This window comes from Carlito syrichta, unplaced genomic scaffold, assembly GCF_000164805.1.
Source record: "Carlito syrichta isolate Samal-C Ts95f unplaced genomic scaffold, Tarsius_syrichta-2.0.1 Scaffold314260, whole genome shotgun sequence".
Taxonomy (NCBI): Eukaryota; Metazoa; Chordata; class Mammalia; order Primates; family Tarsiidae; genus Carlito; species Carlito syrichta.
In genome coordinates, this window is record NW_007258356.1 from 341,968 (window position 1) to 357,807 (window position 15,840).

Sequence of the window (15,840 nt, forward strand, 5' to 3'; positions counted from 1 at the left end):
TTTCTTACAAAGTGATTCTCATCATCTCCTACACTGCTCTCATCGATTGTTTTATGCTATTAATAAAAGCTATTAATATGTGGTATACTCTTTTTACTTAATAATGACATCAACAGGATCTTTTTTAAAATGGCCAAAATTAGACAATAACTATAAAACATCCCAGTAAGCATTCAGAATAAAAAATCATCTATAAAGCTGATATAAATTTCTGTTCTTCCTTATTAAACATAGATATGAAATCAAAGATAGGAAAAAAATTGCTTCTTTGTTCAAATATTTCCTAAGGATATAAGTAAAAATCCACAAAATCTAGTTATTGATTTTACTTTTATGTTTCCTTTTTTATTATGCATGTTAAAATTTATTACTTCTATAAGGAACCAAAGATTCTGACATGTAAGACTGGATAGGCCTTTCGCAAGAGTTGGGTTCTTACTGAACAACCTTATCCTTCTGACTAATGAAAACTGATATGACTATGGTTTCATATATATAATACCTTGGAAATGTCATATTTGATGATATGAAAAATATCATGCCAAAAATGAGCCTTAGAATATTGATAACACTACTCTTTAAGGGTCTTTGTTGTTCTTCTTGTTTTATTTTTTAACTGGATTCTCTAAAGAAGTTTAATTATTTAATTCTTCTGACGTTTCCTATCTGTTGCCATTAGAGCCATCTACTACTACTAGTAGGTATTCAGTAGTTTTTTTTGTTCCTTCCAGCTTTATTGAGGTATGATTGACAAGGTATTAAGTAGTCTTTATCACTAACGTTTTAGGGTAGGTTTAGCAATGAGAGCAACGTTTAAGAATGAACTGTGAGTAGTGAAAAACTGCACACATTCTTTTGTGTCATCAGTTTCTAATTACAGGAATGTTTTCCAGTATTTTAAAATGTGGTTGTAATCAGGGTTAGTTGGTTATTTCCTGAAGAGAATGGGCACTTGTGAATTAGGGAAGGGAAATGAAACTGCTAAAGCTTCAAAGGCAATGAGGTATAGTACTTGGAAGCCGAGGAAGAGGAGAGAGTTAAGTTGTGAGAGTAGGCGACACGGAGAGAGAAGAGTACAATTTCTCGCTGGTATGTCTTTGTATACTCTCACACCTTTCATTCCTCTTCTTATCCATTTTGGTTCCTCAAGCACAAGGGAGAAACTGCACTCTTTCTCATATTCCTCACGGTCAAATATTCTAATGGTAATGATCTTCCTGTGGGAACACAAGACAAAGGCAAAACAAATGGTTGGAGTCACACGCTCATGCTCTTAGTGTCCACCAAGCTGAATGTTACTGTGATGTTATGGAGGGAAGAACTGGCAGCACATGGACCTCCTGAGGTATGTAAAAGGGCATCTTGGATACTCTCAGCTGGCTCCATCAAGTTTTCTTTGCTAATGGATCACTTTCACAGATTCTTCCTGCTTCGGTGAGCCGTCAATAGGTAACCCAAATCGGGAAGATAAATCAGAAAGGTGGCTTGGTGTCAGCATCACTTAGCATCTGCACCAACTTCCCCAGACAGGGAGAGGTTTGACCAACTACCCTAAAAATTAATCTCCCAGACATTAACGCACAGTGTGGCCAACACTGCCTGATGTGGTCACAGGCGCGCCTATGGTGGCCAGCGAGAGGTCCATGCCCTGTTACATGGGTAGAGGGATGTGTGCGTTGTAAGTCATGTTTTGAAGAGTGCAGGCATCCAGGGGTGGCACAGGCCAGCAGAAGCTGTTGGGCTCAGCCCTGGAGCAGCTACCCCACCTTTCTTCTCACTCATTTCCACCAGGCGGGGCTCTCCAATCTCAAGGAAGAAGGTCTTGTTTTTCTCATACTCCTCATCATCAATTACCTTGACTGATATTGTTTTGCTGAAACAGAGAAGAATAGAAATTGACGAACAAGGGGAAGAGGAAAGAAAAGGAACATAAAGAAGAGGAAAGCAAGGTTAACAAGTTGCACTTCCAGACAGTCATTGAGAAACTTCTGCACTGTGAGATTTTTTTTTTTTCAAGAATGGGTATCAGATAGGTCTGAAAGATTAGAGAGGTCACCCAGTGTATGGCTCCCCTGCCTGGGGTCATGAAATTATTTCGGGCAAAATATAGCACTCGGCACTAATAAGTCTGTCATCATCATAAGAAGGAAAAGCAGAAAAGTACAGAACATCATAATAAGAAGAAAAGAAAAATATATTTATTTAGTAAGTGCCTTAACCGCTGGATTGTCTGAGCTGTGCCCTGCAATTTACTCCTTTAGAACAAATCAATAGATCACATCAAAATCTTAACAGAGGTTATCTCTGAGTAATAGGCTTATGGGTCATATTTTCTCTTCATTGTGCTTTACTATATAGTTCCAAACATAATATTTTATCATAGCATTTTATTAAAATAGTAAAGGCATACAAGCTTCACAGAAGAAAACATAAAGTGTTTTATTGTACCCCACCCAATGTCTTAGAATCAAACTCTTACTCAGGTTAGTCAGATTTTCCAACTAGACCACAACAGGAAGTTGTTCCTGTTTTTTTGCCTTTCTAAAGATGGAAGCTATAGCCTCACAACAGCTGTTCTGAAAGTGGGGTGGCACAGGGCGGGTGGGAGTCATGATGTTGTAGATGTTTTCATCCCATCCGAAGTTGAGTTTTAACTTTTGCTAAATATGCCATTTACACTATTTTCAAACTCCACCAGGACGCCAAGGTGTTTCGATAAAAATTATTCCTGTAATTAACATTTAACAATTTCTGCCCTATGGTCCTAAGGCTGTCAGTGGCTGACAGGCAGGTCGGACAAATGCAAATATTACACAAATCCCCACTTCGCATAAGCATCCTTGATGACTCTGAAAGAAAATCAATCTAATGTTAACTTTTAATTAATAAGGTCTTAAAAGCTTTATATATTACAACTTACTCAGAGCCCCCTAAACATTGATTTGTCTTTGAAAAAAAATTTTTTTTAATGGCATTGGCCAAGAACATTTCTGATTCGACTTTTTTGAAGCAATTTTGAGTCTGTACAGAAGCAATATTTTAATGGTATGGATACTCTAATTTGGGGGGAGTTTTCTAGGTCTTCTGGAAGGAAACTGGTTTGTAATCTTGTTTTTATTTTGCTGATCAAAGCCATCAAGTTTCATAAGACCTATCCATACCAGGAAAGAAGAACACCAGTCTTCTTTCCTAGTATGAAGAAGGCATAGGTAGAACCTGCTTTTAATTCTCTCTGAATTCCTCAGTCCCTGATGCCAAATGCTTAAGTCTTGCTTTCTTGGCTTAGCATTGTGGAAGTGAGACTAAGCGACTGGTTGTGGTCCCCTAGAGCCCCATAATGTACTCTCTGTTCCTCAGCTAAAGAACATTCCTGCCTGATGCTCACATTCCAATGTCTCACTCCTAAGAAGCTGGAGCTCATGAAATGGCCTTTTTTAATCTCAGCTCTGTCCTCACATCCTGAAATACTAGCACTAGATGACCAGCTATATGTGACAAAAGCAGCAATCATTTTTTAAAGAGTAGTTGGATATTTATAAAACTATCAACAGCATGACAAAATCCAGTCACAGGCTAATTGTGAACAATTCCTGCCTAACTCTTACAACTATTTTTGTGGAATTTACCTATTTACTTAGTATAGACATACTTTAGCTTCCCCTGACTAAATTGGGATATTTAATTGTCCATCAATGCCCCCAAATACAAAATATTAGTGAAGGTGCAAGAGGATGGACGTAGGAATGATGATTCTTATACTTTCTATTTCAGAACTGAATTTGATGTTCTAGATTAGGTCAAATTTACTCTACAAAAACATACCAAATGTCTCTCCTCTTTGTCATCAAAGCTTAAGCATTTTAGGTATTGGTTTTCATCTTACAAGTCTTATAGTTGTACATTGCTTCTTAAACAATCAGCTTCATGAGACTGGGAGGAAACTGCTGGTGCTCACTGAAAGTCCTCTGGACTTGATGGCCCAACATCATTATCAAGGCACTTCATTGTAGGTTACACCAAATGGAAGAAACCCCTTCTTCCCATTGTGAGTGAGTCAGGTTGCAATATTCTTGCATGTATTACTTAAAACATTTTATCTTACATTTCACCGTATTGCATTCCCAACCCAACATCTCATTACATATTTTATTGTATTGTAGAATTAAAGAAAAGACTATGAGGATAACAGAAGTAGCCTTGGGGACAAGTGTTTGTGTGTGAAAGGTATACGTTTCATGTCCACAGGGAAACTTATTCACAAATAAACCACTAAGCAACATAATGTTTCTTATCTTTGGTGACTATCATAAATTTTAATCCTCTATTGCTCTAACAGCTTTATTGTCTATACTCTGAGTAGCTGACGAGTGTGAGAAATATAGCTATATGGGCTCACACAATTTGTTAATACAATAAGATGAGCATTTACAATTTATCATTAGTACTCTGATAGAGATATTTTCTATTCACTAGGGTTACAATCTTTAGAAAATACTTAAGCATTTGATAAATGTAATACTGGAAAATCAAAAATGAAGAAAAAGAAAAAAAGTACTTCTGTCGGTGCCTGGCAAAGACATCCAAAATAGATGGGATTTGCATAATGGCATATCATTTCAAAATCATTAGTAATAGAATCAATAATGCCCCTGACAAGAAGAACCATTAAATTATATATTGATTTAGCTCCTCTTGCACAGTGAAGCTATTAATAGGAAACTTGATTATTAAGGGACATTTCAGAGGATCTAAAATGGCAGGATGAAGTCAGTCCTTATGAATTAGCTCTCTAAATCAACAGAGGCAAAAATCAGAAGGCACTGGTAATGTTCACATTTTGCTTCAGAACAGAACTCTCCCTCCCCCAGCAAAAGTAGCAAATAAACCAATGCAATTTTTAAAGAAACACATCTCTGAGAGGCCTTCTTCTCACTTTCCAGATCCTAATGCATGAAAGATACTGTGGCCTCTTCTTCCACCACAGGGGATATTACATGAGGGGATTTGCTTTGGTGAAAGATGCCAGTTATGCTGATTTGATAATCAGAAGAAGTATGCCTCTGTTCCTCACAGTTCTGCAATAGAAATGGAATCTCAAGGTTTGAAGGGACCTTCGGTCTGCCCCATTGTCATACCAATCTCATGTTCACAGGGCTTTTGCGCTGTCCAAAGAACTCCATCTCTCTGAGAACACAGATTCATGTTGGCTGCTCTATTCTGTTCTGTTTTGTTGTCCAATGGGAAGCAGTCAGATAGCTGTTGTTACTACTTTAAATTGATAGGTTAACAAAAACAAGACTGAAACAGTCAGGTAGCACTTAATCCAAATATAATTCTTGCATTATTATTGCACTAATGAGTATCAAATAGAAAAACTGATATGATGCAATTTTCAACCACTATATTTATTATAAAGAAGGTTAGAGAATTCACTAGATTTTTTTTTACATCTCTTTAAATTGGACAGTGTAGTATAAAAATTGTATTTTCTGGAAACTAGCAAAACAGTTACAAATCTTATGATAACATTAAAATATTTCTCAATATGCTCAACATTTTTATGGAAGTACAGTTTGGTTCTATTTCTAAAAAAAAAGAAAAAAATTTTTGGTTAAGAAAGATCAGTTTATTTAGTGGAAAAATACAGATCATTTCTTTGATTTTTGCAGGGCTTTTCACATGATGTTACCAAACTAACATCTATATTTTACTTTCCAGTCTCTCTCTCATCTGATGGGTCTCAAAGGCCTCAAATATCTTCAAACAGACTAGCAAGGAGTCCTTATATCTGGTGGTGACTCAGGCAGACGGTCAGAAGGAAAGAAAGAGGTGGCTTTATTAATAAGGGTTGAAAAAGAAAATCTCTTCAAAACATATTTTAGTCTTCGATTGTTAAAGCCAAAGTGGTATCACCGTCTCTTTTTCAATTTAAGCCTTAATTTGTCCTTCTGTGGTTTCTTTTCCCTAAGATTTCCCTAGATGTTAGAAGAAGATGAGAAAAAGATGGGTTGGAGGATTAGAGAAGAGACTTCTTTTCAAATTTTCATACAAAAGATTTCAGTGAGGATTTCGCATATTATGACTCTTTCTTTCTTTCTTTCTTTCTTTCTTTCTTTCTTTCTTTCTTTCTTTCTTTCTTTCCTTCCTTCCTTCTTTCTTTCAATTTATCCTCTCTTAAGGCATACTTAGAGGGCAATAAAACAGTGGACACTTTGCATTTCTTAATTCACGGATCTTGATAACAACCTTAGAAGTTATTCCTACTACCAGCAATTGACAGAGAAAACAACGACTCTCAGAGAAGTCAGTAACTTCCAAGGTCACAAAGTGAGTCTCCTGTGACTAGTTCCAAGGACCAATACCTTTCAATGATATGACCCATAGTCACCCACCAGGTCCCTTACTCATTCAACTGTGCAGTGTTTTTATGACCACTTTAAAGGATCTAGGTCATTATTTTAAATTAATGTTGAGGTTTATTGTTTCATTTTTATATTAACAAAGAGTGCCTGTATGTATAATTACAGAATTTCAATTCTATTTTGAAATGGCTACCGCACATATTACAGTCCATGATGGCTGACTTCAAAAGTTAAATCCTTGAAGAGTTAACTGGTAAGTACCATGATCACACAGGGGCTCTGAGGATTCAACAGCCAACCAGCAGCCTCAGCCTCACCTGGGGTGGGAGACTTGTTAGAACTGCAGAATCTCAGGCCTCATACAGACCTACAGAGTCAGAATCTGCACTTAAACAAGATTTCCAGATGACTCCTTTGCATGGTGAAGTCTGAAAAATGCCAATCTAGAGTGGGAGTGGATTATTTTTATTAAGTTGGATGACAAATTAAGAGGCAGTTATTTTACACAACAAATTGGATCTTATGTTATAATTATAAAAGGGTTATGCTTTGGACCTGGTTGCATATTAAACTCACCTGTGAGACTTTGCAAACTATAAATGTGTAAACCCTCTTCAGATCAGTTACATCAAACTCTCTGCTTGTGAAGTCCCAGCATGAATACAGTTTTTGAAAGTTTTTTTTTAATACATTAAATAAAGAATAGGTAGAATTGTGAGAAACTCATCTCATAGTCAAAACTAAATTTTAGATCTCATTAGCAATCTAGTTTGAAACAGGGAGAATCATTTGCTTTGTCCTTCTCTGATGTTCTTTTCTAGATTATACTGTGTACTTAAAGTTGTTTTCCCCTCTCAGGAAATGGTGGTCTCAGCAGGCAACCTTAATAGTACAAGTGAGAAAAACACCTTTAGTATTCAGGCATCAGAATATAAACCCATGAAGAGTGATTTCCTTCTCAGTAAGGTGATAGAAACTCTGTTGATATGTTTTAGCACAACGGTGGTTACATCTGGAGAGTAGACAGTGTTTCAGTTGCCATAGAAGACGGTGATGTCTCATGTCCCTCCTCCCCACCGCCTCAGAACTTCTGAGCCACGTCAGTGAAAGGTCATTCCGTGAAAGTAGAAGCTTCCCACATGAACGCTATCACATTATCAGACTCAAGGAAGAAGTGACCCAGGACTAACCACACATGAACCCTGCAACTTCTCTGATCCCAGAGTGACATCATCAGTTAAGATGAATATGAAATTTGATCCACAGCACACCTGATGTTAAAAGCTTCGAGATAAACTTCTACAACTCAAAAAGACAAATACAACTAACAAGCAAACAAAAAATAGACAAAGATTCTGAATAAGCATTTCTCCAAAGAAGATAAACAAATGACCAATAAGTACATGAAAAGATGCTCCATGTCATTAGCCATTAGGGAAATTAAAACCTAAGCCACAATAAGATACCAAGCCACACGCAGTAGAGTAACTACAATAAAAAAGACAAACAATAACAAGTGTTGGTGAGCATGCAGAGAAATTGAAACCCTCATACACTGCCAGTAGTAACGTAGACGGATGCAGCCCCTTTGGAAAAAGTCCTCAGAAGTTTAAAAACAGAGTTACTATATGGCCCAGAAATTCCACTTTTATGTATATGTCAAAGAGAATTAAAAACACATTTCCATTAAAATTTGTATGTGAACGTTCCATAGCAGCATTATTCATAATAGCCCCAAAGTGGAAATGACCTAACTGTCCATCAACCGACGAATGGATAAATATAATGTGTTATATTCACACAGTGGAATACTTTTCAGCAATAAAAAGGAATAAAGTACTGATACATGCTACAACATGGATGAAACTTGAAAACATTATGCAAAGCGAAAGAAGCCAGCTGCAAAAGGCCACATGTTGTATGATTCCATTTATATGAAAAGTCAAGAATAGAAAAATATAGAGGCAGAAAGTAGAGCTGGGGACTTAGGGGAAAAGGGGAGATGGATTGCTAATAGATAACAGGATTTCATTTGGGGGTAATGAAAGTGTTCTGAAATGGACTGTAGTGATGGTTGCACAATTCTGAGAATATACTAAAACCCAATGAATTGTATATTTTAAGTGCATATTCTTGAGGTATGTGAATTATGTCTTTTGAGTCTGTGTGTATGGTTTTGTAGTCAAATTCTTATTTATTTATTTTTTTTGTAAGAGGAAAAAAGATTCTCAGCTTTAGAGGGGCTTGCTTATTAGTTTATGTGTGCTAAAATAGATAAATGTTGAAATCTCAATGATTTACCACAATGCAAGTGGGTTTCCCGGTTGCATGAAATCTTTTTTTTTAAATAAAAAAAAAATTTTATTTCAAAGATGTGGGGTACAACTCAGTGTTAGATACACAAATGTTCATTATGCATGTACCCTTGTTGATGAGACATATCCCCGCCCGGCAGATTCCCACCACTACCAATCTCACCCCCACACTCCCCTAACAGTTTCCACAACTGCCAATCCCTTTCTTATAGTATTAACGATAATTGTTCAAGGTCCGCTTATAAGTGAGAACATATGATACTCAGTTCAAATTATGTCTTAATAAAGCTTATATATATATATATATATATATATAAGCTTTAGGCTAAACCCTAGTCTTAGAAAAGGCTGTTTTCTTGAGTGGGAAAAGATTGTAAGAATGCTTGAGGTTTTCAGGAGGTGTTTCAAACTCTGCTAGTATTGTTAAACAGAAAACTAGAATACTGCATGCAGTGGGACATTGAAGTCGTTTACATCAAAGCTCAGCCTTGTCTGTCAGCTCTACTACCCCTCACTGCAGCCCTTTCTTCAGGATTTCACACAGAATGTTGCCTGCCTCCTCCAGGATCAAGGGCTATTGATGTTGTACATTGACATGCTAAGCATTTCTGGTGGCTGTTACCTCAGGCTGGCTTCCTTGGCTTGTTTCTTTTGCCCAAAGTATTAATCGTTATGAAAATGTCAGGAGTAGCATTTCTTTCATGGTATGTATCATAAAATGAAAGGAAAGGATAATTATGGGGATGCCTACTGCCCTCATAAAGTCAATAGCTCTGTTCAAGTCATCTTGGGCATTCTCTAGCTCCTTTGTGGGCATTTACTTCTCCGTACCTGCAAAGGGATGATAAACTTGCCATGGGTTGCCTTTGTATCACTTGTTTTAAAGTTCTGGTGCCCTTTTTTTCCTCCTTTCCAAAAACTGATTGGTGAGTTGCTTAGTGATATGGGGTTAGGGAAAGAAAGGGGCAGTTGGAGAAGATCCAGGCATATATACTTGTCATCTACTGTACGTGTACTAAATCAATTCCTCCCTTTTGAAAACATTCCAAATGGTACAAGAACAGGCTGTGACTCATATTATTTCTACAAACATATATATATATATACATGTATATATATATTGAGTTGGAGTCTCCATTGCCCAGGCTGGAGTGCAGTGGCACGCTCACGGCCACCACAGCCTCGACCTGCTGGGCTCCGGTGATCCTTCTACCTCAACCTTCCAAGTAGCTGGAACTACAGGCGCGTTCTACCACACCGGGCTAATTTTTTATTTATTGTAGAGATGAGGTCTCGCTAAATTGTCTGGGCTGGTCTCGAACCCACGGGCTCAGGCAATCCACTCACCTTGGCCTCCCAAAGTGCTGGGATTACAGGGTGAGCCACCAAGCCCAGCCTCTACAAATATTTTTACATCATTTTTAGATTATTTGAAGAAACTTTGGGTATGGATTCACTTGGGAATTTGCTGAATAGACCATGCTAGGATACTTCTAGCAAAAACACTAAATGCTGTCTTAAATCTATAATTTCCTCTCTTGAAATGTCAAGAGCATCAACTGGAACTCAGATCACCTAGGTTCATAACTTGGCTCTGCCACTTTCTAGCTGAGTATTTGGGTTAGTTTTGGCATCTTTCTAAATATCCATGTTATAATCTGTCAAACGAGGTTAACAAAACTTACTTTGCAAGGATTATGATGTTTAGTGTTGTGATGATCAAATAATGGGTGTCATCATTTATCAAATGTGGAGAATAAAATTTTGCAGGGGGTTGCAAAGATGAGATAAGATAATAATGCAAAAATTGTTTTGTAAATGGTCATAATGTATTAGGTACTCCTGCTATTCTTAGTTGAAAAGAAGTGGCTTCTTTTGCAGTTCTTACCTGCCTGTTCACTCAGTCACCAAAAAGGACAGCTGGCAGATGGTGGAGGTGAAGGTGGGAAAATTTTCAGTGGAGTAAGGAGAAATGCCCTCAAACCCACTTATAATTAGCTTTGGATCAATTCCCATTAGATGGGGTATTTAAGTACAGAACTCTAAACTCAAAAGGACAAGAAGTGCAAGAGCTAATGTTTAGCTTCCCAGCCCAGTTCTGCCAGGCCCTCGTCTGCCGCTATCAGGCTACACACCAGGGTCTGAAGTCACACTTTTCCTGTGGTTCCTGCTATGAAGCAGAGTCTGGCAAACAGCGAGGGTGCTAGTCTGTAATTTAAATAGACTCCAGAGATGAGAGCTGCTCAAGTAGCTAAACCAAAGTAATTCTCCAGGATGCCTTGTCATGCATTCCCTGATCTCTTTGCCTTGTCAAGTGGTTATTGAAATCATTGCTTTAAGCAGAGCAAGGGACAGGGACAGCTAAAATCCTGCTGTTCCCACAGAGGTCATGGAGTCTTAGAGAGCACTGGAGTGGGAGTGGATGTTTTCCAATATAGCCTTGCTCTATTTTATTTTCCTCTCACTTTTGAAACTGAATGGCAACCAATTCCTTTTTTTCAAATGCAAAATAGGAACAAATGTAATTCTTCTTTGGTCTCTCTCCTTTTAGAAATCAATTGTTAGTTTTGGTCTTAAAAGAAAAACCTGTGAGCTACTTTCTTGCCCTTAGAAGACATTCTGGTTGACCAATGGAAAGAGATACTCCAGGGATCCATAGTCATTGTTCCAATAAACAATATACTAGCTATGTCTCCCAGTGTTCTATCCTCTTATGGTAGGCTACAGAGAAAATCACATGAGTAAAGTTTACTAAGAGAAAATAACATGGGTGCACTAAAAATTGACCATAACTTTGTGATTTATAAAATTCATACCTTACCATTGTCTCACTCCTCTGCATTCAATAAACTTCAGTCTTAAGGAAGGTAAAAGCAATAAGGATCTTCGATTTCTTACCTAAATGTGTATGCTGAGATAATTTGTCCATTCAGTGAAAATATGAAGTGGATCAAACATTGGGCACCATGTTGAAAAATGTCAAAATAGATCTAACTCTTTTTTATTGTTTAATAACATTGGCATTTCACAAATTCTATGAAGGGCCACTTTAAAAAAAATGATGGACAGGGTGCTCAACATCTTAAAACTTATGCTTTAACTTATTCTTAGATTACATATTTATCTATAGTCTGACATCTTTTTAAAATTTTTAATTAACTAATTTATTATAAAGATGTATGTAACTGTACTTTTTGAAAGGGAGATTCTCTAGAAAAAGTGTTTTAACAAATTCGTCAAAGTTGAAGGTAATGTTAAGACAGCTTTGTAACAAAAAGCATCTTTTCTATAATTTGAAAACATAAGCATGTTTGATTCAGTTTTAGAAATAATCATCAGTCCTCAATTTGCCACTGCCTTTTATAAGAATCAGAATGACAATGAAATTAATGCTGCCGGATTTCAAAATGACTGCCAGTTTCCCATTCTTTTCAAAAACTCTCTATTCATCCTGAATATTTTAAACATTCCTGGGATGTCATTAGCCTCTTTCCAGAGATTATTTCTACTTTTGGTCCTTACTCCTTTGTCAAGTTTTTTTTTGTTGTTCAAAGTGCAGAGTTTCATGAAAAACAATGGAAGGATTTCACTTCTGAAATGTTATAGGGCAGCAGCTAGAATATGCCGAAAGCATTTCTATCAGAAGGAGACCAGGTTTACAAACAGAATACCAGGAAACAAGTTGAGCTTTCTTAAGTTTTTAAATTCATATTAACTTCTCTCTTTTCTTTCATCTCCTCTCTATGTCTATGACGACAAGATATACAGTGGCAAATCAAACTCTTTCTGCATGCACTCATAAAATATTCTTAAAAATGGATCCCAACATAGCTAAAATAAACCAATAATTAGCGAATTAATGTCAAATTTTTTTGTTTTTGCAGTTAAGAAGGAGATTTAATTATAGGGCTGCTGAACAAGGAGGCAGAAGGAAACCTCAAATCCATCTCCCCAAAGAGTTTAAGTCTAGGGCTTCTAAGGCTTTTTGGGAGTGGGCCCAAGTGTGGAGATTATTGATTGGTCAAAGAGTGCAGGGTGAAGTCATGGGACAAGAAGATGAAGAAACTGTTTTCTTATGTTGCTGCCATTTTGCTATGGGGGTCTTCAAACCGGTTGTGAGCTGTTTTGCTGGAATTCAGATTCTGAAAAACATCTTAAGCAATTCTTAAACAAAAGCCTTGTGATTCTAACATCCCTATCTATAGAACAATGGGATGCATATGGTGAGATATCAATTTTTAAATTTCATGTTTTTGCTCCATGTCTAATGTTTTACTGCTGCTTTAATTAGATTATGCAATCAAGACTTGTGTCTTCATAGTATATATATTCTATGAATATGTTTGGATTATACAATTGAGTCTTATGGTTTATGAAAAATTAAATAAGAAATAAGAATATGTATTGGCTATTTATCAAGGGGGATATAAGGCTGGAAAGGCAGGTTGGGCTCAGTTTTGTTTATCCTGAAAGTGTCCTGTGGGCTCTACAGGATGTCTATTAAATTACAGTCTGTAGGTAATTGTAATATGATGGTAAATATTTGTGTATCTAAACATAGAGAAGGTGCAATAAAAATATGAAATTAAAATCTTATGTAATCAACATCGTATATGTAGTTCATCATTGCCCAAAATGCCATTATGTGGCACATGACTCTATTTTCAATGTTAATTTGTCTTCATAAGTAACATAGTTATTAAGGCTCATCATGTCAATGTTACCATGACTCTGAGTGGTTCCACAGTATTATGAAGTAAAATGACCTCAAATACTTTCTTAGGAAAAGGACCCAGGTTGTAGAATTTACTATTCACACCTATATTAGTTATTCTAAGGCTCAAATGCTTTCTCTGTAAAATGGTTATTACAGCATTTATTTCATCTGATTACTGCAAGTATTAATTGTGGTAGTAATATAAAATCCTTAACACAGAGTCTGGCACATAGTAGGTGCTAAATAAATATTATCTATTATCATTATGAACATGAAAACTGTTGTATAAGGTTAAAAACTGGGACTTTTGGAATAAGATTGCCTGCGATCTCATGCAAATGACATAACCTATGCCTTACCTTCTTCATCTGAAAAATGAAATAATCATATAAGGTTGATGAAAGGACAAGGAGATTAAATGAGAAGACAGAACAGGATCTGGTAAGCACTGAATAGTGATTTATCATCAACATTATAATAGTAATAATTATAAAGAATGAGGAGAAAAGAGAATAGGAACTATAGTATCAGTAAAGCTAATTTATTGATATCAAGGGGGAGGTCACTATACAATGACAGATTTTTAAAAAGTCTGATTTTCAGTGTCCTTTTGGCTCTTGCTTTTCCTGATAACTTAGACAAAACTAAACTTTTTCTGAACATAGTTTTGTCCTTGTTTGTTGAAAACATCATAAGTTGCCAGAATGGACAATAGTTTACATTAGCAAGTTTGTAATTCATAAGTTCTTTCTTAATAAATACAATTAAAATAATGTGGGTTGCCTTAGGATAGTGTGTGTTCACCTTTTTAAGTGTTTTCCTATTTATTAAAGTAACACTTGTTCACTATTGAGGACTTGACAAATGCAGAAATGAAGAAAATAAATCACCCATAATCCCACCGCTAGAGATCACCATTTAACATTTTTAAATGTTTAGTTTTAGCTTTAAATTAAATTGCAAAAAAAAATTACGAACTTTTGATGTTTTCCTATGGAAGAGCTATTTGGGATTAGCTCTTTTAGGTGAATGTTTATTTCCCCAGCAACCCTGTTCATATGCTTGGGCCCCATCCTGGACTCATAATGTAGATGGTAATATTCCCCATGTCTTTTTTCTATGGGCCTTTAAGGAAGCTTTTGTCTGAATTCTGCCACGTGAAAAATTTGTATGTCCATTTTCAAAAGGAGAAATTCTCTACTCTGTCATTACCAATTTTTGGGCTAGTTTTGCTGGAAAATTTTTCAGGAATCATCTGCCAATGTTGTTTCCCTAGAAGGTCATTCTGGCTACCTTGCTGAGCTTTGTTTATTCTGTAACAAATAATTCCTCATGCTAAATCACTCACAAATACCAATGCTTAGTACCCTTCTACTAATCATCTATTCCCAAGTTTGTAATCAAAATAGCATTAGTCATTTTCCACTCAAATTCAGCCTTTGCCTTCCTAAACACTCCACTTTCTAATCTAAAAGCACAATTTCTCAATCCTTGATTATAGAAGCTCCCTGTTCATCTCTCATTATACAAATAAGCCAAGTGAGACTAAATGAATTTAGCCAATTCCTCACAGCTAGTTGATGCTAGAATGAGGACTCATTTCTAGACTATGAATCCACATCTAGTATTTATTTACTCTGCCATTATCCGAGTGTTTTTTATTTACTCTGCCATTATCCGAGTGTTTTAGATTTGGTGCTAAAGAAATCTAATTCACCACTCTTCATAGAAAACCTTTTCTTTCCCCTTGTCTTTTTAATTGGGTAAAAACTGATGCTAACAACAGAAGGAAATGCATGATTTTCTTTTATCACTGCCATTTCATCATTGTCCATCATGTTGAGAGATGCTAGATACATTTAAAGGCTCACACAATAGAAACATGCATGTCCATTAGTAAGGATGGCTGTGTAGAATTGCGGCCTGAAGAATCTTTGATCTGAAATGAATCTACAACATCCTCAGAGACACTGAATGAAGAGTAAAGATAGGCCAGGCTTGGTGGCTCAGCCTGTAATCCCAGCACTTTGGGAGGCCAAGGCGAGTGGATTGCCTGAACCCGCGGGTTCGAGATAACTTGGTGAGACCTTGTCTCTACAATAAATCAAAAATTAGCCAGGCATGGTAGTGTGCTCCTGTAGTTCTGGCTACTTGGAAGGCTGAAGCGGAAGGATCGCTGGAGCCCAGCAGGTCAAGGCTGCGGTGGCCGGGACCGTGCCACTGCACTCCAGTCTGTGTGACAGAGTGAGACTCCAACTCAAAAAAAAAAAAAAAAAAAGAGTAAAGGTAAAATAATAACCAGGCAAAACCAACCCTAGTCTTTTTAGTATACCAAAGTCTTCTGAGTATCACAAAGAGCCGCTGCCCTTCTCTGCACGTCTCTTCATTCTTCAACTAGGTACGTGGTGTGTAGACCCTCTCTACCATTAGCTAAGGCAGTGGTCTC

The 15,840-nt window shown here is 36.7% G+C and overlaps 1 protein-coding gene across 2 annotated transcripts in view; it reads right to left on the reverse strand.

Moving 5' to 3' along the window:
- The window catches only part of SLC8A1 (solute carrier family 8 member A1), a 332,937-nt gene that overhangs the window by 61,891 nt on the left and 255,206 nt on the right, over window positions 1-15,840 (reverse strand). For both annotated transcript variants that reach the window (XM_021719148.1, XM_008071264.2), the window contains one exon: window positions 1,767-1,873. In XM_021719148.1, the coding sequence (XP_021574823.1) occupies window positions 1,767-1,873 (107 nt within the window). The remainder of the gene's footprint in view (window positions 1-1,766; window positions 1,874-15,840) is intronic.